At 41.6% G+C, this 18,992-nt stretch overlaps 1 protein-coding gene across 1 annotated transcript in view; it reads right to left on the minus strand.

Annotated features, from left to right (window-relative positions):
* Positions 1–18,992, minus strand: part of LOC107754058 (protein piccolo-like) — a 47,774-nt gene that overhangs the window by 18,217 nt on the left and 10,565 nt on the right. Inside the window, exons 4-8 of the mRNA XM_016570373.1 lie at positions 10,317–12,884; positions 9,673–10,068; positions 5,316–9,153; positions 3,453–5,005; positions 459–2,511 (exon numbers count right to left, since the gene is read on the minus strand). Of these exons, the coding sequence (XP_016425859.1) occupies positions 459–2,511; positions 3,453–5,005; positions 5,316–9,153; positions 9,673–10,068; positions 10,317–12,884 (10,408 nt within the window). The remainder of the gene's footprint in view (positions 1–458; positions 2,512–3,452; positions 5,006–5,315; positions 9,154–9,672; positions 10,069–10,316; positions 12,885–18,992) is intronic.

Raw genomic sequence — 18,992 nt, forward strand, 5'->3', positions numbered from 1 at the left:
AAATGTTGAGGGTTATAAAGCTATTCTTATGCTAATGAAAAGAGATTTATAATATGTCTCGTCAGTGTAAGTGTAACTTTTTTCTCATTTATCGTATTCAGAGAGCACATATTCACATTAAATAAAAATACAAAGACTGGAAGCATGCACTATAAGAATTCACACAGAAACAAAAAGTCAGTCTATGAAGAAATCACATGCAAAAATGTTTAACTCCAACTGTAACTATGCCACAGAAAAATTAATATAGACAGACAACTGGGACAGTGTGATTCTTTCATTATTTAAGCACAGGAAAAGAAAGCTCAAACAAGACAGAAAAGCAGTTATCAGCAGAGAAATTATGCCTTCATATAGACAGGAATGAGCACTTACAAGATGAGACATAGATAAATAAAAATCTGGAACTGTGTATGAAGAGTCACTCCAAGAGGACAGTCTGTGGACAAACAAATTACCTTCACTATCAGACATGGTGCCCTGCAGATCATCCATTAGCACATAGCCACGCCCTCTTGAAGGATCTTCTCTGAGATGTTGCTGTTGAGGGTCTTGGAGGGACAAACATGACCCAAACTGATCGCGCGAGTCAGCAGATATGGGCGGGAGCGGACCCGCTGATGCCCGTGCCATACCCATTGGCTGACCCACTGGACTCAGTGGGCTCTCTTCCTCTGAGTTCTGTGCCACAATAGGAATACGTCCACGCCCACCTTGTACAATGGGCAGGCTTGTAGGTTTTGACCTGCCTGATGGAGCCTGGAAAGCTGAGGTGTCTGAGGAGGGGTCACCTTCTGCTTTGAGCCTCAGAGATGAACTTGAGGTATCCCTTTTAAGGGACAGGTCAAGGCCATACACAGAGGAGGGTCTAGAGGAAGGCCGTGACCTACTTCCACTAGGGTAAGCAGAGTCTTCTCCCAAAGTGGACCTCATGCCTGGGCTCAGATTTAGGCTTTGGCCCAGATTGAGTGAACCTGCCAAGTTGGCCCCAAGAGTGGAGCCCAGGTATTTCTGCTGTTCAGCAATGTTCTTGCGTAGCCCAAAGGTGATTTCATCCTGCAGAAGTCTGCTTGATCTGGGAGAAGCACTACTGGACCCCAAGTAACTACTATAGTCTGTTTCTAGAGCCCTGCTATCCTGGATGGAGGAGTACTTGCCTATGTTGCTGGTGTTTTTGTGTTTCTGGTAGAGCATAGATGTAGGAAGTTGCTTGGCAGCCTGTTTCTCTAAGGTCAATCTACTGATGCTGTACTTGTCAGTTTTGGGGAACGCCCTGTAGCCTCCACTAGACACTCCAGTGCTAGTGGTATAGTGATGTGAGAGTCCAGCAAGCTGCTCTAAGCTTTCAGTGCCCCCTGTGCTTCTCCGGAACTCCTGTTTCAGTTGTTGTTTTAAAAGCTTTAGTTCAAATGGCTCTTCCATTGGGTCCTCTTCATCTTGAGCCTTACCATAAGAGTGAAGTCTGGAGGAGCTTCCCAGGTAGTCTGTACCAACATCTGCAGCAGTGCGTCTCAGAAGGTGCTCTGCTTTGGCTAGCTCCCTCTCAGCAATGCCATAGCTGGCAGATGAAAGGCTAACAGTGCTTTTTGCAAGTTCTGCTGCATCTTCTAAAAGCATATAGCTCCTTGGTGTTTGATGTTGCTCTAAGTCTGCATAGAAGGAGTCAGCAGATACATTTGACATAGGACTGACTGCCAAGCTGCCAGCACGCTCTTCTAGGCTATGCAAGTCAAGGTGGTTACCATATTTTCCTCCCAAGTAAGATGACGTGTCATAGTTGGTGGAAATTTTGGTAGAATCTAATTCAGAGAGGAGAGCAGCTTGTTGTCTGGCTTTCTGCTGGAGCAAAAGCATTTGGTGGTAGCTCTGTTGTTGTGAGGCAGTCAGAGAAGGAACAGAAGAGTAGATGGACTGGGATTGGTATGGTGACTGAGGCTGGTACAGGGACTGCTGATACTGTGGGTACTGGTACTGGGAATATTTTCCATACTGGTCGTGCTTGGTCTGTGGAGGAACAAATTCATCAAGTTCTGACTGTGGTGCAGTACGTGGTCTCTCAAGCCCATGTCCACTGACCTCCTCTCCAACTCTTGTTTCACGAATGTTACTCACCTCACTGTCAGACATGTAGTCACGGTCCTCTGCAACACTTTGCAGATAGGCCCTTTCCCTCTTCTCCCTTTCTTTAAGCAATGCCTCCTTTCTTCGGTTAATGCCCATCTCCAGGTATCGCAACTTGGCATCAATCTCCTTTTCTTCCTCATCCAGTTCAGCTTGCTTTTTACGCAGTTTGGAGGACTCTCTCTCAACCAGGTCTAGTTCACGGTCAATGTCCTGCAGGATTTTTGCTCGTGCCATGTTAGTGCTCCGGCAGAGACGGCGACGAGCTGAGCCAGTGCTGTAGGCTGTTTGACCAGCATTAACCGCTTCTTCCTCTGAAGGTGGGTTAGGAAGGGTCCTCTTAACCTTCTTTTGGGTGCCAGATGGAGTTCCACTTGGAGATCCCTTTCCCTTTGGATGACAAATAAAAAGAGAATTATCAGAAGAAACTTTAAAAACAAGCAACCACCACCTAAGTTTTCAAGTTTGAATGAGAATAAAGTATAATGGTAAAAAGAAAAAAGGTCTCTAGAGGATTTTGTTTTCTCATGTCAGACATGCCTTGAGGATGGGTAAACAAACACATACTCTATATCTGCTGTTCTGCTGCATTGCCTTTAAAGGCGCAAGCACTGAAAATATTAAAAAGGACATCTAACATGTCAATGGCTACCAGGCCTAGGGCAACATTTGAAAAACAGAGAGAAAGTCAATATACAGTGGGTACGGAAAGTATTCAGACCCCCTTAAATTTTTCACTCTTTGTTATATTGCAGCCATTTGCTAAAATCATTTAAGTAAATTTTTTTTCCTCATTAATGTACACACAGCACCCCATATTGACAGAAAAACACAGAATTGTTGACATCTTTGCAGATTTATTAAAAAAGAAAAACTGAAAAATGCTCAGTATTTAGTAGAAGCACCCATTTGATCTAATACAGCCATGAGTCTTTTTGGGAAAGATGCAACAAGTTTTTCACACATGGATTTGGGGATCCTCTGCCATTCCTCCTTGCAAATCCTCTCCAGTTCTGTGCTGTGTGTACATTAATGAGGAAAAAAAATTAACTTAAATGATTTTAGCAAATGGCTGCAATATAACAAAGAGTGAAAAATTTAAGGGGGTCTGAATACTTTCCGTACCCACTGTAAGCTGAACAATAGCATGAAGATATTACACAAATAAATATGATAAATCTGCCTCGAGGCATTATAAATTTGAAGTCATATATTAACAAACAATTATGTAAAAAGCAAGTAAATAAGACATGAAATTTCAGCATATTTTCCAAGCTGAGTCTTCTCACAAAACTTAAACACTTATAAAAAAAAAAATACTGTATACTCACAGAGTAACCCTCAGAATACTGGAAATTTGCTGCTGCCCTTTCTTCAGCAGTTGGGCTCATGGGTTTAGGGTCAGACATTGACCTTTGTATGACCTTGGGAGCCCTAGGACTTGTTGGTGGACCTTTGGATAGATCTGTGGCAGAGTGTATTCTCTGTGGGCTTGTGTCTCCAAGGGATTTCCCATAGGACAAATACTCAAGGGATTTGCTAGGGGATACACAAGGGGAAATTGGGGAGTACAGTACTTTTGGGGATTTGGGAGGACCTGGGACAACCTGAAGAGTAGAGGCATCTGCTTTGAGGTGAGGAGACTGACCTATATCAAGTGGAGTGGGACGCCTCTTTGGAGAAGAAGTTATATCAGAGTCAGGATAATCTAATCTAGTATCTACCTGCACAGAGTGCCCCCTAAGTGTTCCTGAGGGGTCTGTTTGTACAGAGATTTCAGTAAGGGCCTGAACTGAAACAGCTCCTCTTTCACCCATGCCATTTTTACCACCACGTGTTCTACTGCGCCTGCTTCGAGCAGGAACTTCCCATTCATCTTGGTCTTCATCATCTGTCTGTACACAGCTATCAACACTTTTTTTTGTACTTTTCTTTTTCCTTCCTGCAGTGTAGGCCTTTTCAGTATTATCCTCCTCATCAGTCTGGCAGCCACTGTCCATTTTTCTTTCTCCTGCCACAACAAGAGCCTCTGGCAGGACTTCACCTGGATACATCTGCCTGAACTTCTGTTCTTCCAACTGCTGTCTGAGCTGTTCTTGGAGTCTCTGGATCTGCTCTAACTGCTCCTGTTGCTGAGCATAAGTTTCCTTTTGCATCAAAAGGTGGGCCTGTCTATCCTCTTCTTGCTGACATAGTATTTGCTGTTTCATGGCCTGGAGTTCTTCCAGCTCCTTCTGCACAAGAAGCTGTTCTTGATCACGGAACCGCTGTATCTCCTGTCTCTCCCACTCAAGTTCTTCAGCCAAGCGTTGCTGCTTCATCTTTTCTAGCTCAAGAAGCTCACACTCCATCTGGTACTGTCCATCTCCTGGAACCAAGGGTGAAGACAGAGCTTCTAAAGAGGCTGCAATTGCCTCCAGTGAAGCATTTGTGTAGGTGTCCAGTGCTGCCACTGTGGTGACTGTTGAAATTACATCTGAGAGAGTTGTTGAAAGGCCAGCCTTTGAAACAACAGTCTCCAGATTTAATGGTAAGTCACTTTGTTCTTCTGCTGTGGTTACAGCAATTGTTGAAAGAAAGCTGTGCGACCTAGTGAGAGGCTGATTCTGTAGAGTTGACAGTGATGGCATAGTATCACTTGTGTGCATCCCTGACAGAGTATTGTAGGATGTGCTGAAGATAGAGCCAGGCTGGGTGGTTATGGCATATGTAGAAGGGACTGGAGCTGCTACAGAAGAATAAACAATACCATTGGAAGATCTTAGGACACTAGAAACACCATAGTGGGTTCCAACTGCTGAAGTAATCCTGGCTTGTGTGTACTGTGGAACTGTCATTCCAGTGCACACTCCTGTAGACTTGTTCGAATAGTCTACAGCTTCACCTGTTAAAAGTTCATTTTGTTAGATTAGAGTTCAGCACATACAAAGAGTGCAGTGGTAACAGCATTGATATAACCATGCACTATCCAAAGGATGAGAAATAAAGCATCAAAAAGTATACAGATTAGCATGCAGTGACATGCAAAAAAAAAAAAAAAAATAATAATAATAATAATATTAAAATATATATATATTGAGAGCATGCAAAATGACTTCCCAAAAATACAGGCAGGCATACAAAAAATCAGCTGGGAATAAGTAGAGGTAACTCAAAATGATATCGAGAAGAAAGATCTTCAATGTCATACTGACCTGCCACCGACATTTTTCCAGATGTCAGGTCTACAGCACCTTCAGTGGTCTCCTTGTAATCATAACTATGCTTACTTTTATATAAGAAGAGACCAGCTTCTGCCAAGTTTGTGTCCGACATTGAGGGTTTAATGCCACCAAGACCTCTCATACCATAAGGAGTACGATCGTATTGATAATGGTCATCTCTGTAGCCAAAGCGATCCTCTGGTAATGGAGCTGAGGGCTGCTGAGTTGTACAGCTGCTTGCAAAAGGAAGCTTGTAGACTACATCACAGCAGACTGCTCTTCTTCCAGCAGTAAGATCTACTGGTTTTCCATCATCCTCTGTAATTACAGCAGTAACCACCTCTGCAGTGGACCCATTCATTGCAACCACAGTTTGTGCAGGTTTTACTGTGGTGAGATCAACTGCACCGGATAAGCCTGTTTCTAGACGAGGGGGTATAGTTGCACAAATGCCATTGCTTGCAATTGTAGGAGCCATTGTTACAGGACCAGTTTTACCCATTGTTGTAGAGAGATTTATGGGTTTCTCTGGTTGAGAATCCACAGGTCTGTAAATAATTTGAGACACAGGCTCAAAGGATTTAGCTGTTGTAAGTTGGAGAGGCATTGATGTTGACAGAGATACATCACTACCATAAGCTACAGTGGCTGTGCACGTGAGGATGGTGATGTTGTCAGTAACCACAGAGACTGAGGACGTATCAGTGCTTAGGTTTACTACAGATGACTGCACAGCACTTTGCTGACGTCCACCACTATCAATAGCAAGGGACTGTCGTCCTGACTCAGAGGAAGACAGATCCACACCTTTTATGGATGTCTCTGCATCTATCTTTGGGGTACGGAGATCCACGACCTCACCAGGATGGTAGGCATGACCATTCTGCACTTGAGCTGGTTCAGGTTTTATGTTTTCTTGAACAACAGAGATGCCAGAGGCTCTTGGAATAGGATGTGGAGGTGGTGTTCTTTCATGCACAACAGACACTGTGGTTCTTTGGACTTCAGTGGTAACTACCTGAACGCCAACATTTGGAATAATTGACTGAGGCTGCGTTGAGGTTGAAATAGCCTCGTAGACATGACTCATGCTAGAAACTACCTTCTCTGGACCACATATTTCTTGACTTTCAATAGATTCAGTAATTCGTGTGAATGCCAATGGTACTCTAGTTGTTTGTGATTGTGGAGGTGGTTGAGGTGGTGAATGAGGTGGCTTCTGAGGTGATTCTTGGCTAGGACCTATTGAGGCTTGGGTTGTGATACCTTCTGTAGGTGAACCAGGCTGAGATGGCAAAGTAATAACAACATATGTGTCACGTAAAACCTTGCCAAACCTGGGTGATGTAGGGGACTTGAGAGGAGATGTGGTCTTATTTTCGGCAGAAGGACTCAGATTAAGGACACTATCTGCACTGCTTGTACTCAGTATGGTAGGTCTTGTAGGTGTGTGGGCTGTAAAGGGTGGCTGAGCACCAGCTATGGGTTTGGGAGCTATGCGAGGTTTAACAGTCTCCCCAGGTTTGTGACTGAAGGTTAGGCCTGCAGGGATAGAGGATGGCTTAGGTGGTACAGGTGGAGGAACATGGGGCTTATAGCCTGGAGTGAGAGGCTGTCTTACTGGTACACTGTCCCCTGTGGTTGGCATGCCAACTGGAGTAGTTCTTGGGGGGACCTGTGGTGGAGTCTTTTTGGGATACACAGAGGGTTTGGGTAGTGTTGGAGGGGGTAAGGGTGGAGGAACTGGAATGTCTGCTTTTTCCAGAGATGCAGCTCTGCGTAGTACTACTGGTTTGGGAGGAACTGGTGGAGCAGTTGATACAACACTAGGTACAGTGGGTACTATATATTGCGGTACTGTGGGCAAAGGTGATACACTTACAACTACTGGGGCCGACGGTCTTGAAATTACACTAGGAACTGGTGCTGTAAAAGAGTCAATTTGACTAGGGGCTGATGACTTGGACAAGTCAACAACAACTGTCTGCTCAATTCCTACATCATTTTCTGTGGCATCCTGTGAATCACTTGATACTGCAGGCAATGCTACTTCTCTTTGTAGTGACAAATCATCTGCGACTGGCTCTGAGGCTGATGTTTTCTGGAAAGCCTCATCCACAAGTGGTTCTGGTTCAGTCTTTGTAACTGAAACTGTAGCTTTCTCAGAGTCCTGTGTTTGATCAGAAATACTCTCTTCACCAGATTCCTCTTCACCTGAGGAGCACGGTGTCACTCTTAGATCAGGAATAGGCAGTATTCTTCGTAGGGGTGCTGGATCGTTTTTTTCAACCTGGGTTATTGTTGTACCTTGTGCCATGCCACTCAGATCAGGGCCTGCTTGAGTTGGACTGGTGCCTGGAGTTAGTACTGCTCTTTGCTTCTTCATAAGCTCCTCATAGGCTGCTTCTGCATTTAATAATGGCCTTCTATCCTTTCCGGACTGACCTGTGGTGCTTGATGACATAATGCTTTGTTCTTTGCTTGAGTCAGTTTCGGGCAACACAGTTTTTGCTTTAGGAGCATCTTCTACTGGCTTACCGTGTTTTATCCCCTGTTCCTTAAGCATCATCTCTTCCTTTCTTTGCATCATGTCCTCATAAACCTCATCAGGTGATCTCAGGGGTTTTTTGGGTTTCTCTGACACAAAAAGTTTATCTGGTTCCTGCTCATAGGACGCATCATCAACAAGAGACTCATATGCATAATTTTCTATCAGCATGCTCCCATAAAGAGATTCTTTACCAGGTGGATGTTCCTTTCCATCGTTAGTTGGAGATTTGACCTTGAGCATAATCTCTTCATATGCCTCATCCGCACTTCTTAATGCATGTTTTCTCTTTTCTTTGGACTGACTATCAGTGTGTTGCTCATCTGTTGGAGAGTACAGTGAGACTGATGTTGGTAACTGATACACTTTTTGGACAGCAACAATCTTCTCTGGGAGAATCTCAAAGCTCTCTGGTTCTGACTCCATGCTTGGGGAGAGGTCTGAGCAGGAAGACCTGCGGAATTCCTCCATCTCTGCTTCTTGTCGTAGCTCTTCTGTGGGAGATGCATCCTCAATTGGTGAGAGGTTGCTTGGCGGAGTTTTGGGTCTTTCTCTCCTTCTCTGTGCCCGTATCTCTTCTTTGTCTTTCTTTGACTTTTTTCCTGTGCCCTTCTGCTTCTCCTGTTCTCTCAGAAGCTCTTCTTCTTCTCGCAGCTCCTCTTCCTCTGATGAATCCTCAATGGTAGGAAGCTGGCCTGACCGGTGCTTTGCTTTCCTCTGCTGCTTGCCCTCACCACTAGACCGAACATGACTTGGGCTGCTGCTGTCACTGTCTTCATCAAGAGAAGACAAAGATGTTGGAGATGTTCCTGGGGTAAAACTGGATGCATGTAAACTGGAAGAGCCTTCACCTCTTGACCTGTCATCAGGAGAGTCTGTAAGGCTCTCTAGCTCACCGTCATCTGATATCTGACGTACAGTCGCTGTACTGTTAAGTTCAATTGTTTTAAAATGTCGTATACCAGCTCCACTGTCTACTGAAGGTTGTTCTCCTTTAGCTAGTTCTTCAATTTTAGTTACAGAGATAATACTCTTCCGTTCAGGCTCATCTTCTGGACTGATACTGCTCTTTTTGAGATGGCGTCTCCCTTTGCATGACTCACTTTTGTTCTTTTCATCTTTCTTTGCATTTTGTTTCATTTGCGACTTCTCTTGATCTTTAATTTTTCGTCTGGCAAGGTTTTCTTCATCAGATGGTGATGCATCCTCATCTGCACTCATCTCTATGATCTGCTTCCGGATGAAATCCTCCTCGTCCATAGGACTCTCCATTTCTACTTCCTTATCTCCAACAGTCTTTTTCTTTTGCAGTTTAGGTGAAGGTTCTCCCTCACTACTGTCCTCAAAAGAATCTCCTTGAATATCAGTTGGAACCAAAAGTTTTTTCCGCTCTTTTTTTGGTACATCAATTTTTTGCTCTTGAGATTCTCCATGTTGGTCATCCTCTGAGCTGGGTTCTGGAGACATTGGCAACACCTCCAGTCGACGCTTGACCTTTGGAGTTTCAGTTTGTGATTTCTCTTTAGATGTTGTCTGAGCCTCTAGTATTGGAAGGACGCGTTCAGGCTCATCTTCTGGACTGATACTGCTATTTTTGAGAAGGCGTCCCCCTTTGCAGAATTCACGTTTGTCCTTTTCATCTTTCTTTGCATTTTGTTCCATTTGTGTCTTCTCTTGATCTTTAATTTTCCATCTGGCAATGTTTTCTTCATCAGATGGTGATGCATCCTCATCTGCACTCATCTCGATGATCTGCTTGCGGATGAAATCCTCCTCATCCATAGGACTCTCCATTTCTACTTTCTTATCTCCAACAGTCTTTTTCCTTTGCAGTTTAGGTGAAGGTTCTCCCTCACTACTGTCCTCAAAAGAATCTCCTTGAATATCAGTTGGAACCAAAAGTTTTTTCCGCTCTTTTTTTGGTACATCAATTTTTTGCTCTTGAGATTCTCCATGTTGGTCATCCTCTGAGCTGGGTTCTGGAGACATTGGCAACACCTCCAGTCGACGCTTGACCTTTGGAGTTTCAGTTTGTGATTTCTCTTTAGATGTTGTCTGAGCCTCTAGTATTGGAAGGACGGTGCTTTCCAACTTGGCCAAGTCTGAAGGACTCATAGGGCTGCTTTCTTTATCTTTCTTACCAGGCTTCCTCAGTAGCTCACTCTCTTTCACTGGGACAGGAGCCTCTTCTTTATTCTACAAAACAGAAAAAAAGAATTAGAATCTGACAAGCTATGAAAAACATGCATTATATTTATAAGACAAATAAGAACTACATAAGATAAACATTGGGTTTCTGTAGGTGTCTAGACAATGAACCTAGATTTTCTACAATTTATCTATACCTCTACCTGAGATCAACTGTGGGATACTGTAGGTGTCTACACAATGAACCTAGTTCATCTACAAGATATCTATACCTCTACAGCTACATGTACAGTTACCTCTCCAGATTCATTAATTTCATTAGACTTTATCAATGGCTGTAGCACATCATCCAATTTTTCTTGTGGTTCAGAGGTCAACTTCCCCTCCTCTGATTTGTTTCTTTCCTGTTGGCTAAATGTAGATGGTGGGGAGACTACTTCTACATCATGGTCTAGGCTATGGGGCACACAATTAGCTGTAGATTCAAGTTTAGCTTTTTTGGTGACTTCCAGGTCAGTTACAACCAGTGCTTTTTCCATCAGCTCCTCACTGACTAATTTATCTTTCACACTAGATGTAGTAGATGTTACAGCAAGGGTTTGGACTTGTTGTGTAGACTGCAACTCTTCAGGTTTAATCTCAATTACTGCTTTTTCATCTTCATGCTTACTAACCACCAGAGATGAGGAGACTTGTATTTCCTGGTCAGTAAGACCCTTTGGCATGGCAGAATGTTCTAGATCTTTTTCTGTCACAGAGTCTGGAATCTGCCTAATATCATTCTGTTCTGGCAATATTTTTTCTACCATCTCATTCACAGCAGGAGTCTGGGCTTGCTGTGTAGACTGCATCTCTTCAGGCTTAATCTCAATTATTGCTTTTATGTCTTCATTCTGACTAACCACAGGGGATGAGGGGACTCCTATTTTCTGGTCAGTAAAACCTCTTGGCATGACAGACTGTTCTAGAGCTTTTTCTGTCACAGTGTCTGGAATTTGCCTAATTTCCTCTTCTTCTGGAAATAATTTTTCTACAATCTCTGAAACAGTATGATTATTAACAGATGATAGTTTATCTTTAATTACTTTACATTCATTCTCATTCTCTGTAATAACAGCATCTGACTCTGTGTTTTGCTCACATACTTTCTCTGTTTCTGACATCTTTTTCTCTGGTTTGGGAGCAGCTTCTTGAAGGGCTGGAGGGTATGTATCCCCCATTTTTTTCTCCTCTATGTTTTTATCTGGACTAATCTCTTGTTCAGAGAAAGTATTGAGAGTGACTTTCTGCTCTGTGTTCTTGAGGATCTCTAAATCTCCACCTGCTTGATCTGGCATACATTTTTCCAGCACTACTTTATCTGTGCTCATCTGTTCCTTTTCCAGTGGCCTATCCTCTTTTTCTGCACAGAGCTCTTTAGTGCAGTGATCCTTTGGGTTATATTTACTAACATTTTCAGATCCACTCGCCAATATTTCTTCTGTGAAGTTGAGTTCAGTAACTGGAGATTGTGAGAGCTCATCTAATTGTGTTTGTGATGTGTCCTCTACCTCTATCTTATCTTCTTTTAGACTTTTTTCAGAATTTTCATCGTTATTATCTACACAAATATAATTTGCAATAAGACTAGAATCTTTGCTAGTGACTTCTGACTTTTCAAATGGATCTTTCATCTCTAGCATTTTTACTATAACCTCTTCTTTGTCACATACATTTACATTCTTTTGGGGGGTTAACTGTGTTGTTTCTGTAACCTGCTCTTCTATTAATTCGTTATTCAAAATGGCCTCCGCTATGACTCCATTTTCAAGTCGATCTGCTCTATTTTCTGGCTCTGCAGATTCTTCCTGATAGGTAATATCATAGGATGGCTGATTATCACGGGGCTCACTGGACTCAATCCCTGGTGCCTCAATTTGCACAGAGGCCTCAGGTTTCCTCTCTGGCACATCCCCTATGCTACGTTGATCAGGATCAGTAGTTGCTGTCTCGATAGAGCTTTCCTTTACAGGCATGTTATCTACCGTATCTACATTTGAGGGTAGTGCGAGCTCTTCAGATTGTTTCTCTGTAGTCTGACTATGTGGTTCCTTGCTTATAGGAGAGCTTGCATTGGACTGTGTCATTTTGATCTCTGTGGCTGGCTCTGATGTCTCAGTGGATTGCGGCTCTATTTCTTTTTCTGAAATGGCTTCCATGTCACTAACCAGAAGGGTCTGAATAACATTATCAATTATAGGTGCTTCCTGGCTGCTTTCAGGCTCCGTTTCAAATGTATTAGCATATTCTGTCTTTTTGACCTGGCACTGTTCTGGCTCACTTTTCTCTGTATTCTGTACCGCTGCTTGGTCCTCAGTTTGTTCTACAGTTTCAGCCTGTTCTACATCTGCCCCTTTAACATCTGCCGTCTCTTTTAAAACATGAGGTGAAGGAGGGGCATCTTCCTTAACTATTTGCTCGGTTATAGTTGCTACGCCCTCTGTGTTTTCATTCAGGGTGCCAGGTGCTTGTTCTTTGCTCTCTTCTGGTACTACCTGTGTACTCTTCAGTACTGGCTCTGCTGTAACCCCTTGTTCTGCATCTGTATTTTTGATATCTTTAGCATCAACTTTGGCTGAGACTGGCTCAGACTTGTCAGCTGGGGCCTGAGTTATGCTGGGCATCCGTGTTAGCCCTTTGGCGGGGGTGGCAGTGGCAGTAGGTGCAGAAGAGGAAGGGGTGGAGGATGCAGCACGGGCTGGGGAGGAGGAAGGGGTGGGTTCGTGTTTGGCTGGTAGCTTGGATGGAGAAGGTGGAGGTGGCATATCCCCAAGTTGCCCAGAGAGAGCCCTTTGGGTCTGGCAGTTTAGGCAGAGCCATTCTTTCTGTAAAAAAAGGAATAATAGCAGATTTGAGATGAAGTATTAAAAGTTAAGGTGCTACAATACATTTCCCGCCTCTGATTCAGAGATTGTTCCATGTTTCACAACACATTTAACTAATAAACCTCTAATACTACAGCAGAGGATAACTCACTCTATTTCTGGAGTGCTTTTTAAATGTATGTAACTTAAAAGATTGTTCATTTATTATTAATAGTATGGGATGAACCTTTATCAGTTCAATGTCAGAAAAACCTGTTCAGCAAAAACTGCACCTCAACAGTTTACAGATGCTAGTGAATATATGGAGTGAACGCATATACATTTGTATGTGTGGTGGTGGGTGTATTGGTCTTTATTTTTAGGCTAATAGTGAAGTAAAACAAGCTAAAAGATTAAGCAGTGCTGTGTGGATATACTGTATGGTATTCCTCCAACTCACAAAAGTAGGCTACACAAAATTATCTATTTACAGACAATTAAATCTGCTAGCAAACACATTGGAAAATGCAGTAAAGGAAATGTGGTCTATACTGTAGTTGTTCACAGAAACTAGCATCCTTTCAGCATAATTTACTTGAGAGACCACATGGGGAAAAATTCCATCCCCCACTTAAGCTGTGATTGAGATTTGAACACAGCTCAACTAAAACTAACAACTGTTTATAATGGCTGTTTTCCCCAATATTCCAGCCCACAGGACTTTATTTAGATTTCAAAGATGTATTTTCCAAAGAAAAACACTGGAGCTGCTGAAAGCTACAAAAAGAACAACACCTGAAATGTACTGAACCTTGTGACGTCAAGCAGAGCACTCCATGACACTGAATGCACCACAAATGGTAACGTCAGAGATGAATATTACATGTTCGTGGGGGATGCAGATGCCACATGCAGGCAATCCTCTCATGAGGAATCATGCCCCACTGGCTGACGTAAATTCAGAGCGATCTATGTTAAGCTTCAGTGCTGAGGCATGCTTAGCTACGTTTTGGTTCTCCAATGGCTTTGCTGCAGGGTTTAGTCTAAATCTAGAGAAGGTCTGGGATCCCTGTTCCATGCGAGGGCAGAGACATTCTGAGATATGGATATTTCATACCACACACAATTTGTATGGCAAGACCCATTACTGTATTTGGTGTGCAAGGACAGAGTTCAAGGACAAAGACACACAATCCTAATGAAACCCTATAAGATGAAAGAGTGATGTGCTTGTAACCTTATGAAAGGTACGTGTATTTCAACATTATGCAGAAAGGTACATCAGAAGAGAAGGAAATATTATCCTTCCTAAGGAAAAAATGAACAACAACTACAAATCTAGGAAATTAGGAAAACAAAAATGTAAAGACTTTCAAATAGTCTGGTCAAACACTGCAGTAAAGTTCCCTGAAATCGCATTACTGCCAATTATTATATCGATAAGCAAAAACAGATGTCTGCTCTCACTTTGAATACAGCTTGAAACTGAAACTTGGACTTGAAAATGAAAGTTGCGCTCAACTCCTTTTTATGTAATTCATCAGCAACAAAGCGATCTGCCCATGTGCCATATAACAAATGACAAGATCAGATAGAGGCAATGAAGACTTGGTCTTGGAACTGAATAAAAAAAACTAATCTATTTGACTCACAGGCTATCGACTTATATAGTATAGTATGAAACATCAATTTTGAGTAATTTTATTCAATCTCTGGCCACTAACAGCTAACTACCTCTGCATGATCTGGCTAGCATACTCATGTATTTCAAAAAGCACTAAGATTTACTAGCCTCACAGACAGAGGCATTAAATCCAGCAGCCTCAGAGGTGAAGAGACTGGAACTGATGCGAAATAATGAGAGTTCAGGCAGTCACATGATTTGTGGCTTGGGCTGAAAACACCACTTGTCTTCTCACCACTCATTCTTTCATACTTGCTGAGTTTGCAGACAGGAATATCAGACAGAGCAACATGAAGTTTTTTATGAGGGCCTATATAATCTATGCCAGACTTCTTTAGAGCATCTCAGGTTGCTGATAAGGGATTGTATCTGAGATTTATTACAGATTATTGGAAAGGGAAATTTTCCTCAAAGGGTGTAGAGAAAAAAGGGTATAGAAAAAATGCATGTTAATGGAACAGTCCATTTTAATTTCATAACTTTTTCAGTGGAAGTGTATCCCATGAAGTTTGAATTTTAAAAAAAGAGCAGTATTTGTGAAAATGAAAATTCCAAAAAGCACAGTAAGAAAAAAAACATCCCATCCTTCCTTACTAAGAAAACCATCTCTCATATTTATTGGGATACCATTTCAAGAGGGATTATAACTTCTTTATTACAAAAGGTGTAACAAAAAGGTTTTCTTACATACATTTAAGCTCTTTCTTCTATGGAACATGCCCCTGATCTGAATTTAAGTTTCCATTTCTGTCAATCAGGAAAACTGTGCTTTATAATCCCTATCCAATGAGCACAGATGGGTGTGCTAACTCTCAAAGCCAGAATGTGTGTATGTGTGAAATCTGTCAATAAAGGTGTGAAACTGAGCTAAATTTACTAAAAGCCCAAAGACTGCCACAGACTTATTTTGATAATGCAATACACTCACTTACAAACCTACCATATGAATCGAAGTTTCCATCAAAATTTGTTCTTTAGTTATTTTTTAAAAATGTAAAAAAAAAACAAAAAAAAAAACCTTACTATGGCAATACTTTCAATCAGATGCTTTCCAAACCCTTGTCATTTTAATTTTTGATGTAAAAATTACCACAGTTTAACTGAAGTGACACAATAACTGCATTTTGGTAGAATCACTGGTTACCAAGGTAAATGTTTAAAGGGCTAGTAATGTAGGATTATCAAAACTATAATAGTAACTGCAAGTATACTGTAAGTTTATCTAGATTTAGATACACAGAATAAGCCTTTTTATTTAATTTATAGATTCAAATGTGACAAAATTAAGTATTCAAGTCAAACTGTTTTCAACTTCTGTCACAATAAGCAAACAAATAGGAAGTCACATTTTCTCAATAAGCTTTCCACACACTTCCTCCTCCAAATTCTAATATCATTCACCGCCTCCTCTCTCACTCTCAATGCTCTTTCTTTCTCTCCTCCTCTCACATCCACCACCCCTCTTCCTCTCCTTATTAGCTAGCTAGAGTAGGTCTGTGTGAGGTTCAAACTTCCTGTAAGACTCTGTGCTGGCACCATACTGATTTCCTGGTGCTGCCTGCACGGTTAAAACGTGCCAGTTTTCATTATACTAAGTGTCTGATGTTAACAACACATTAAGGCAGTGGTTCTCAAACTTTTTTGGTCGCGCCCCCCTTTAAACCTATAAATAAATCTGGTGCCCCACCCCCCCTCCCTCTTCCCCATCTCACCTCAGACTACCAAATAATTTCAATAAACATTATGAAAAATTAATGCTTTTTTAATAAAAAAAATCTACAGCGGAAAAAACACCTGCAACACTTGAAACATTGAAAAATAGCATACAGAGAATAACTGTTATTATTCTTATTCTCTCTGTAGTTTTTTCATATTTAGTTTTGTTGTTTTCAAGTTGATTTATTTTTTTGTGTGGGTTTCATGCTGTCCGCTAAGGCATAGGACACACACAGGCCTTTCCTCCTCACCAACGAAATTAACAACGCTCCTACACCGGATGCGAGCGGCAAAATACAGTAGAACCCATTATAATCAGTGACTCCGTTTACACTGGATGTGGCGCGACATGACAAATCCCCGACATTAAACATATTTTCTGCATTTAGCTTTTGAATGACCAGCACCTGCCTGGGCCTGTGCGACTTCATCTATGGCTTTTCTCTTCCCTTTCACGAACTGATCCATCTCCCATTATAAGTTACGTCCTTTGGCTGTTTACAGTTTTATTTCTTTTCTTTTTCTGCTGATGGCCCGCACACTTTGAGAACCACTGCATTAATGGATACACATTCAAATTTGAGTCAGCATAACACGTGTATTTCTCAGTGGTGAGATTGCTGTCTTTGTACACTTGGTTTGGAGCTTGGTTTAATGGAAAGGGTGCCTAGTGGCTGTCTCTCCATCATACACACAAAAATCACCTTCACATCTAAAAATACGACTGCTTTCAAAACATCAGGGACAGGATGACACGTGGTGGACACTGCAGGAATGTGTCTGGCCTAAAAGAGAGCCTTTTGAGCTCAAAGGAAAACACACACAGTCACACACACGGCAATAAAAGCTTGCTGCCACAAAGAGGAACATCTCCCATGATGTCCTGCAGTCATTCTTGGCTCTGCCTCTACCACTCTTTTGCCACTGTGGCTATTTTTGCCTCAATGTACAAAACAGTAGAGAGGCACAGCTTTGACTGCGAGCCAGACAGACAGGTAGAATAAAATACAGATAGACTGGACAATTTAAGTCACACTGTATGATTAAGCCAAGAATAAATAATGAATATTTGAAACTCCAGATGAAACAAATATTTGGTGCCTCAGCGTGACAGGACATTCACATGGACACATCATCCTGTAGATTAAGAGACTCAGAGGTGTTATTAAGAAATGCAGGCTAGAAATCAGAAGATTGATAAAGATAAACAAAGCAAACATCATAATCAAACAGACAGGCGGACAGATCTCCATGGCGATGGAAGGCACACATACACACACGTCTGTACACATTATATAAAGTGATCAAATAGACAGATTGCGAGACGGCACTGTAGTTATGGGAACAGAACAAGCAGACAGAGGAAGGTTGAGTAGCTCTTTAAAGTGGATATGAAGTGTTCGAGCTGAAGTATTTGGAAGAATTAAGGAGTTTAACTTCTCATTTCTAGGCAAAAATGTAAACAGACGTGCAAAATTTGGGAGGAACTTGTTTATCCAGCTGATCCTGTCAATACATGTAACATATTATTTATTTTTTAAACTTTTCAATTGTATGCATGTATGTATGTATGTACAGTGGGGAAAATAATTATTTGATCCCCTACTGATTTTGTAAGTTTGCCCACTTACAATTCCCACGGCTCTCGGCCCCGCCCCCACTCGTCACAATTATTAACAAGCTCCTCCTGTGTAGTTCGGGGCTGATCCCTCACCCCATAAAAATTATAGACCCTTAATTTTTTTGTAAGTGGTCAAACTTACAAAATCAGCAGGGGATCAAATAATTATTTTCCCCACTGTATATATTAGGGCTGTCAACGTTGACACGTTAACGCATGCGATTAATTTTACAATCCTTAACGTACAGGAGTCATACAGTAAGCACGCGTGAGTCCGTTATAATAATGCGTGTATGAGTGCTCTTGACGCACCAATCGCACATTTTATGTATGCACAGGCACAGACATTTCCGTACATTCACGTTGTTTCCACACACATTCAAGATAATGTTTTGATTTGTCATGTGTATGTTGCTGTCTAGTTATTCTGAATGGATCCGTGTACTGTAGTAGATATATGCAGTCAGCAGGCGGTTGGTTTAGTTTTTTTTTTGGCATCACCATGTGGTCCTGTTCAGTAGCGCAACTTGACTTCTCTAAAATGTAAAAAAGCTCTTTGCTGTTGCACTGTACACATAGGCTACTATACAATTCAGATTTTTTTGGGGGCATTTTTTTTTCTTTCATATGTGCTTATATGGGCTTTTTGCACACAAAAAGTATTCTCGTAGCTTCGCAAAATTGAAGTTGAGCCACTGATGTCACATGGACTGTTTTACCGATGTCCTTGCTACGTTTCTGTCTGGGAACATTTCAGTTGCGTTGCTGTCTATGGAGGGTCAGAGAGCTCTCAGATTCCATCAAAGATATCTTAATTTGTGTTCTGAAGATGAACGAAGGTCTTACGGGTTTGGAACGACATGAGGGTAATTAATGACAATTTTCATTTTAGGATGAACTAACCCTTTAAAGCCTTTATATATAATGCATTATAAAAGTAGTTTTAATGCATTAATTATGCCTTGTAATGCACCTTATAATGCATTGTAAAATCTCCAGTATAGTTGTAACCACAGTTAAGACATTATAACACTTATCAATTTATTGTTACACTATGCATTTTAAATTCGGTTATAATTATTTACAACAAGATATAATGTATTACAAC

This window comes from Sinocyclocheilus rhinocerous, unplaced genomic scaffold (genome assembly GCF_001515625.1).
Source record: "Sinocyclocheilus rhinocerous isolate Xijiao unplaced genomic scaffold, SAMN03320098_v1.1 scaffold772, whole genome shotgun sequence".
NCBI classification, from domain to species: domain Eukaryota; kingdom Metazoa; phylum Chordata; class Actinopteri; order Cypriniformes; family Cyprinidae; genus Sinocyclocheilus; species Sinocyclocheilus rhinocerous.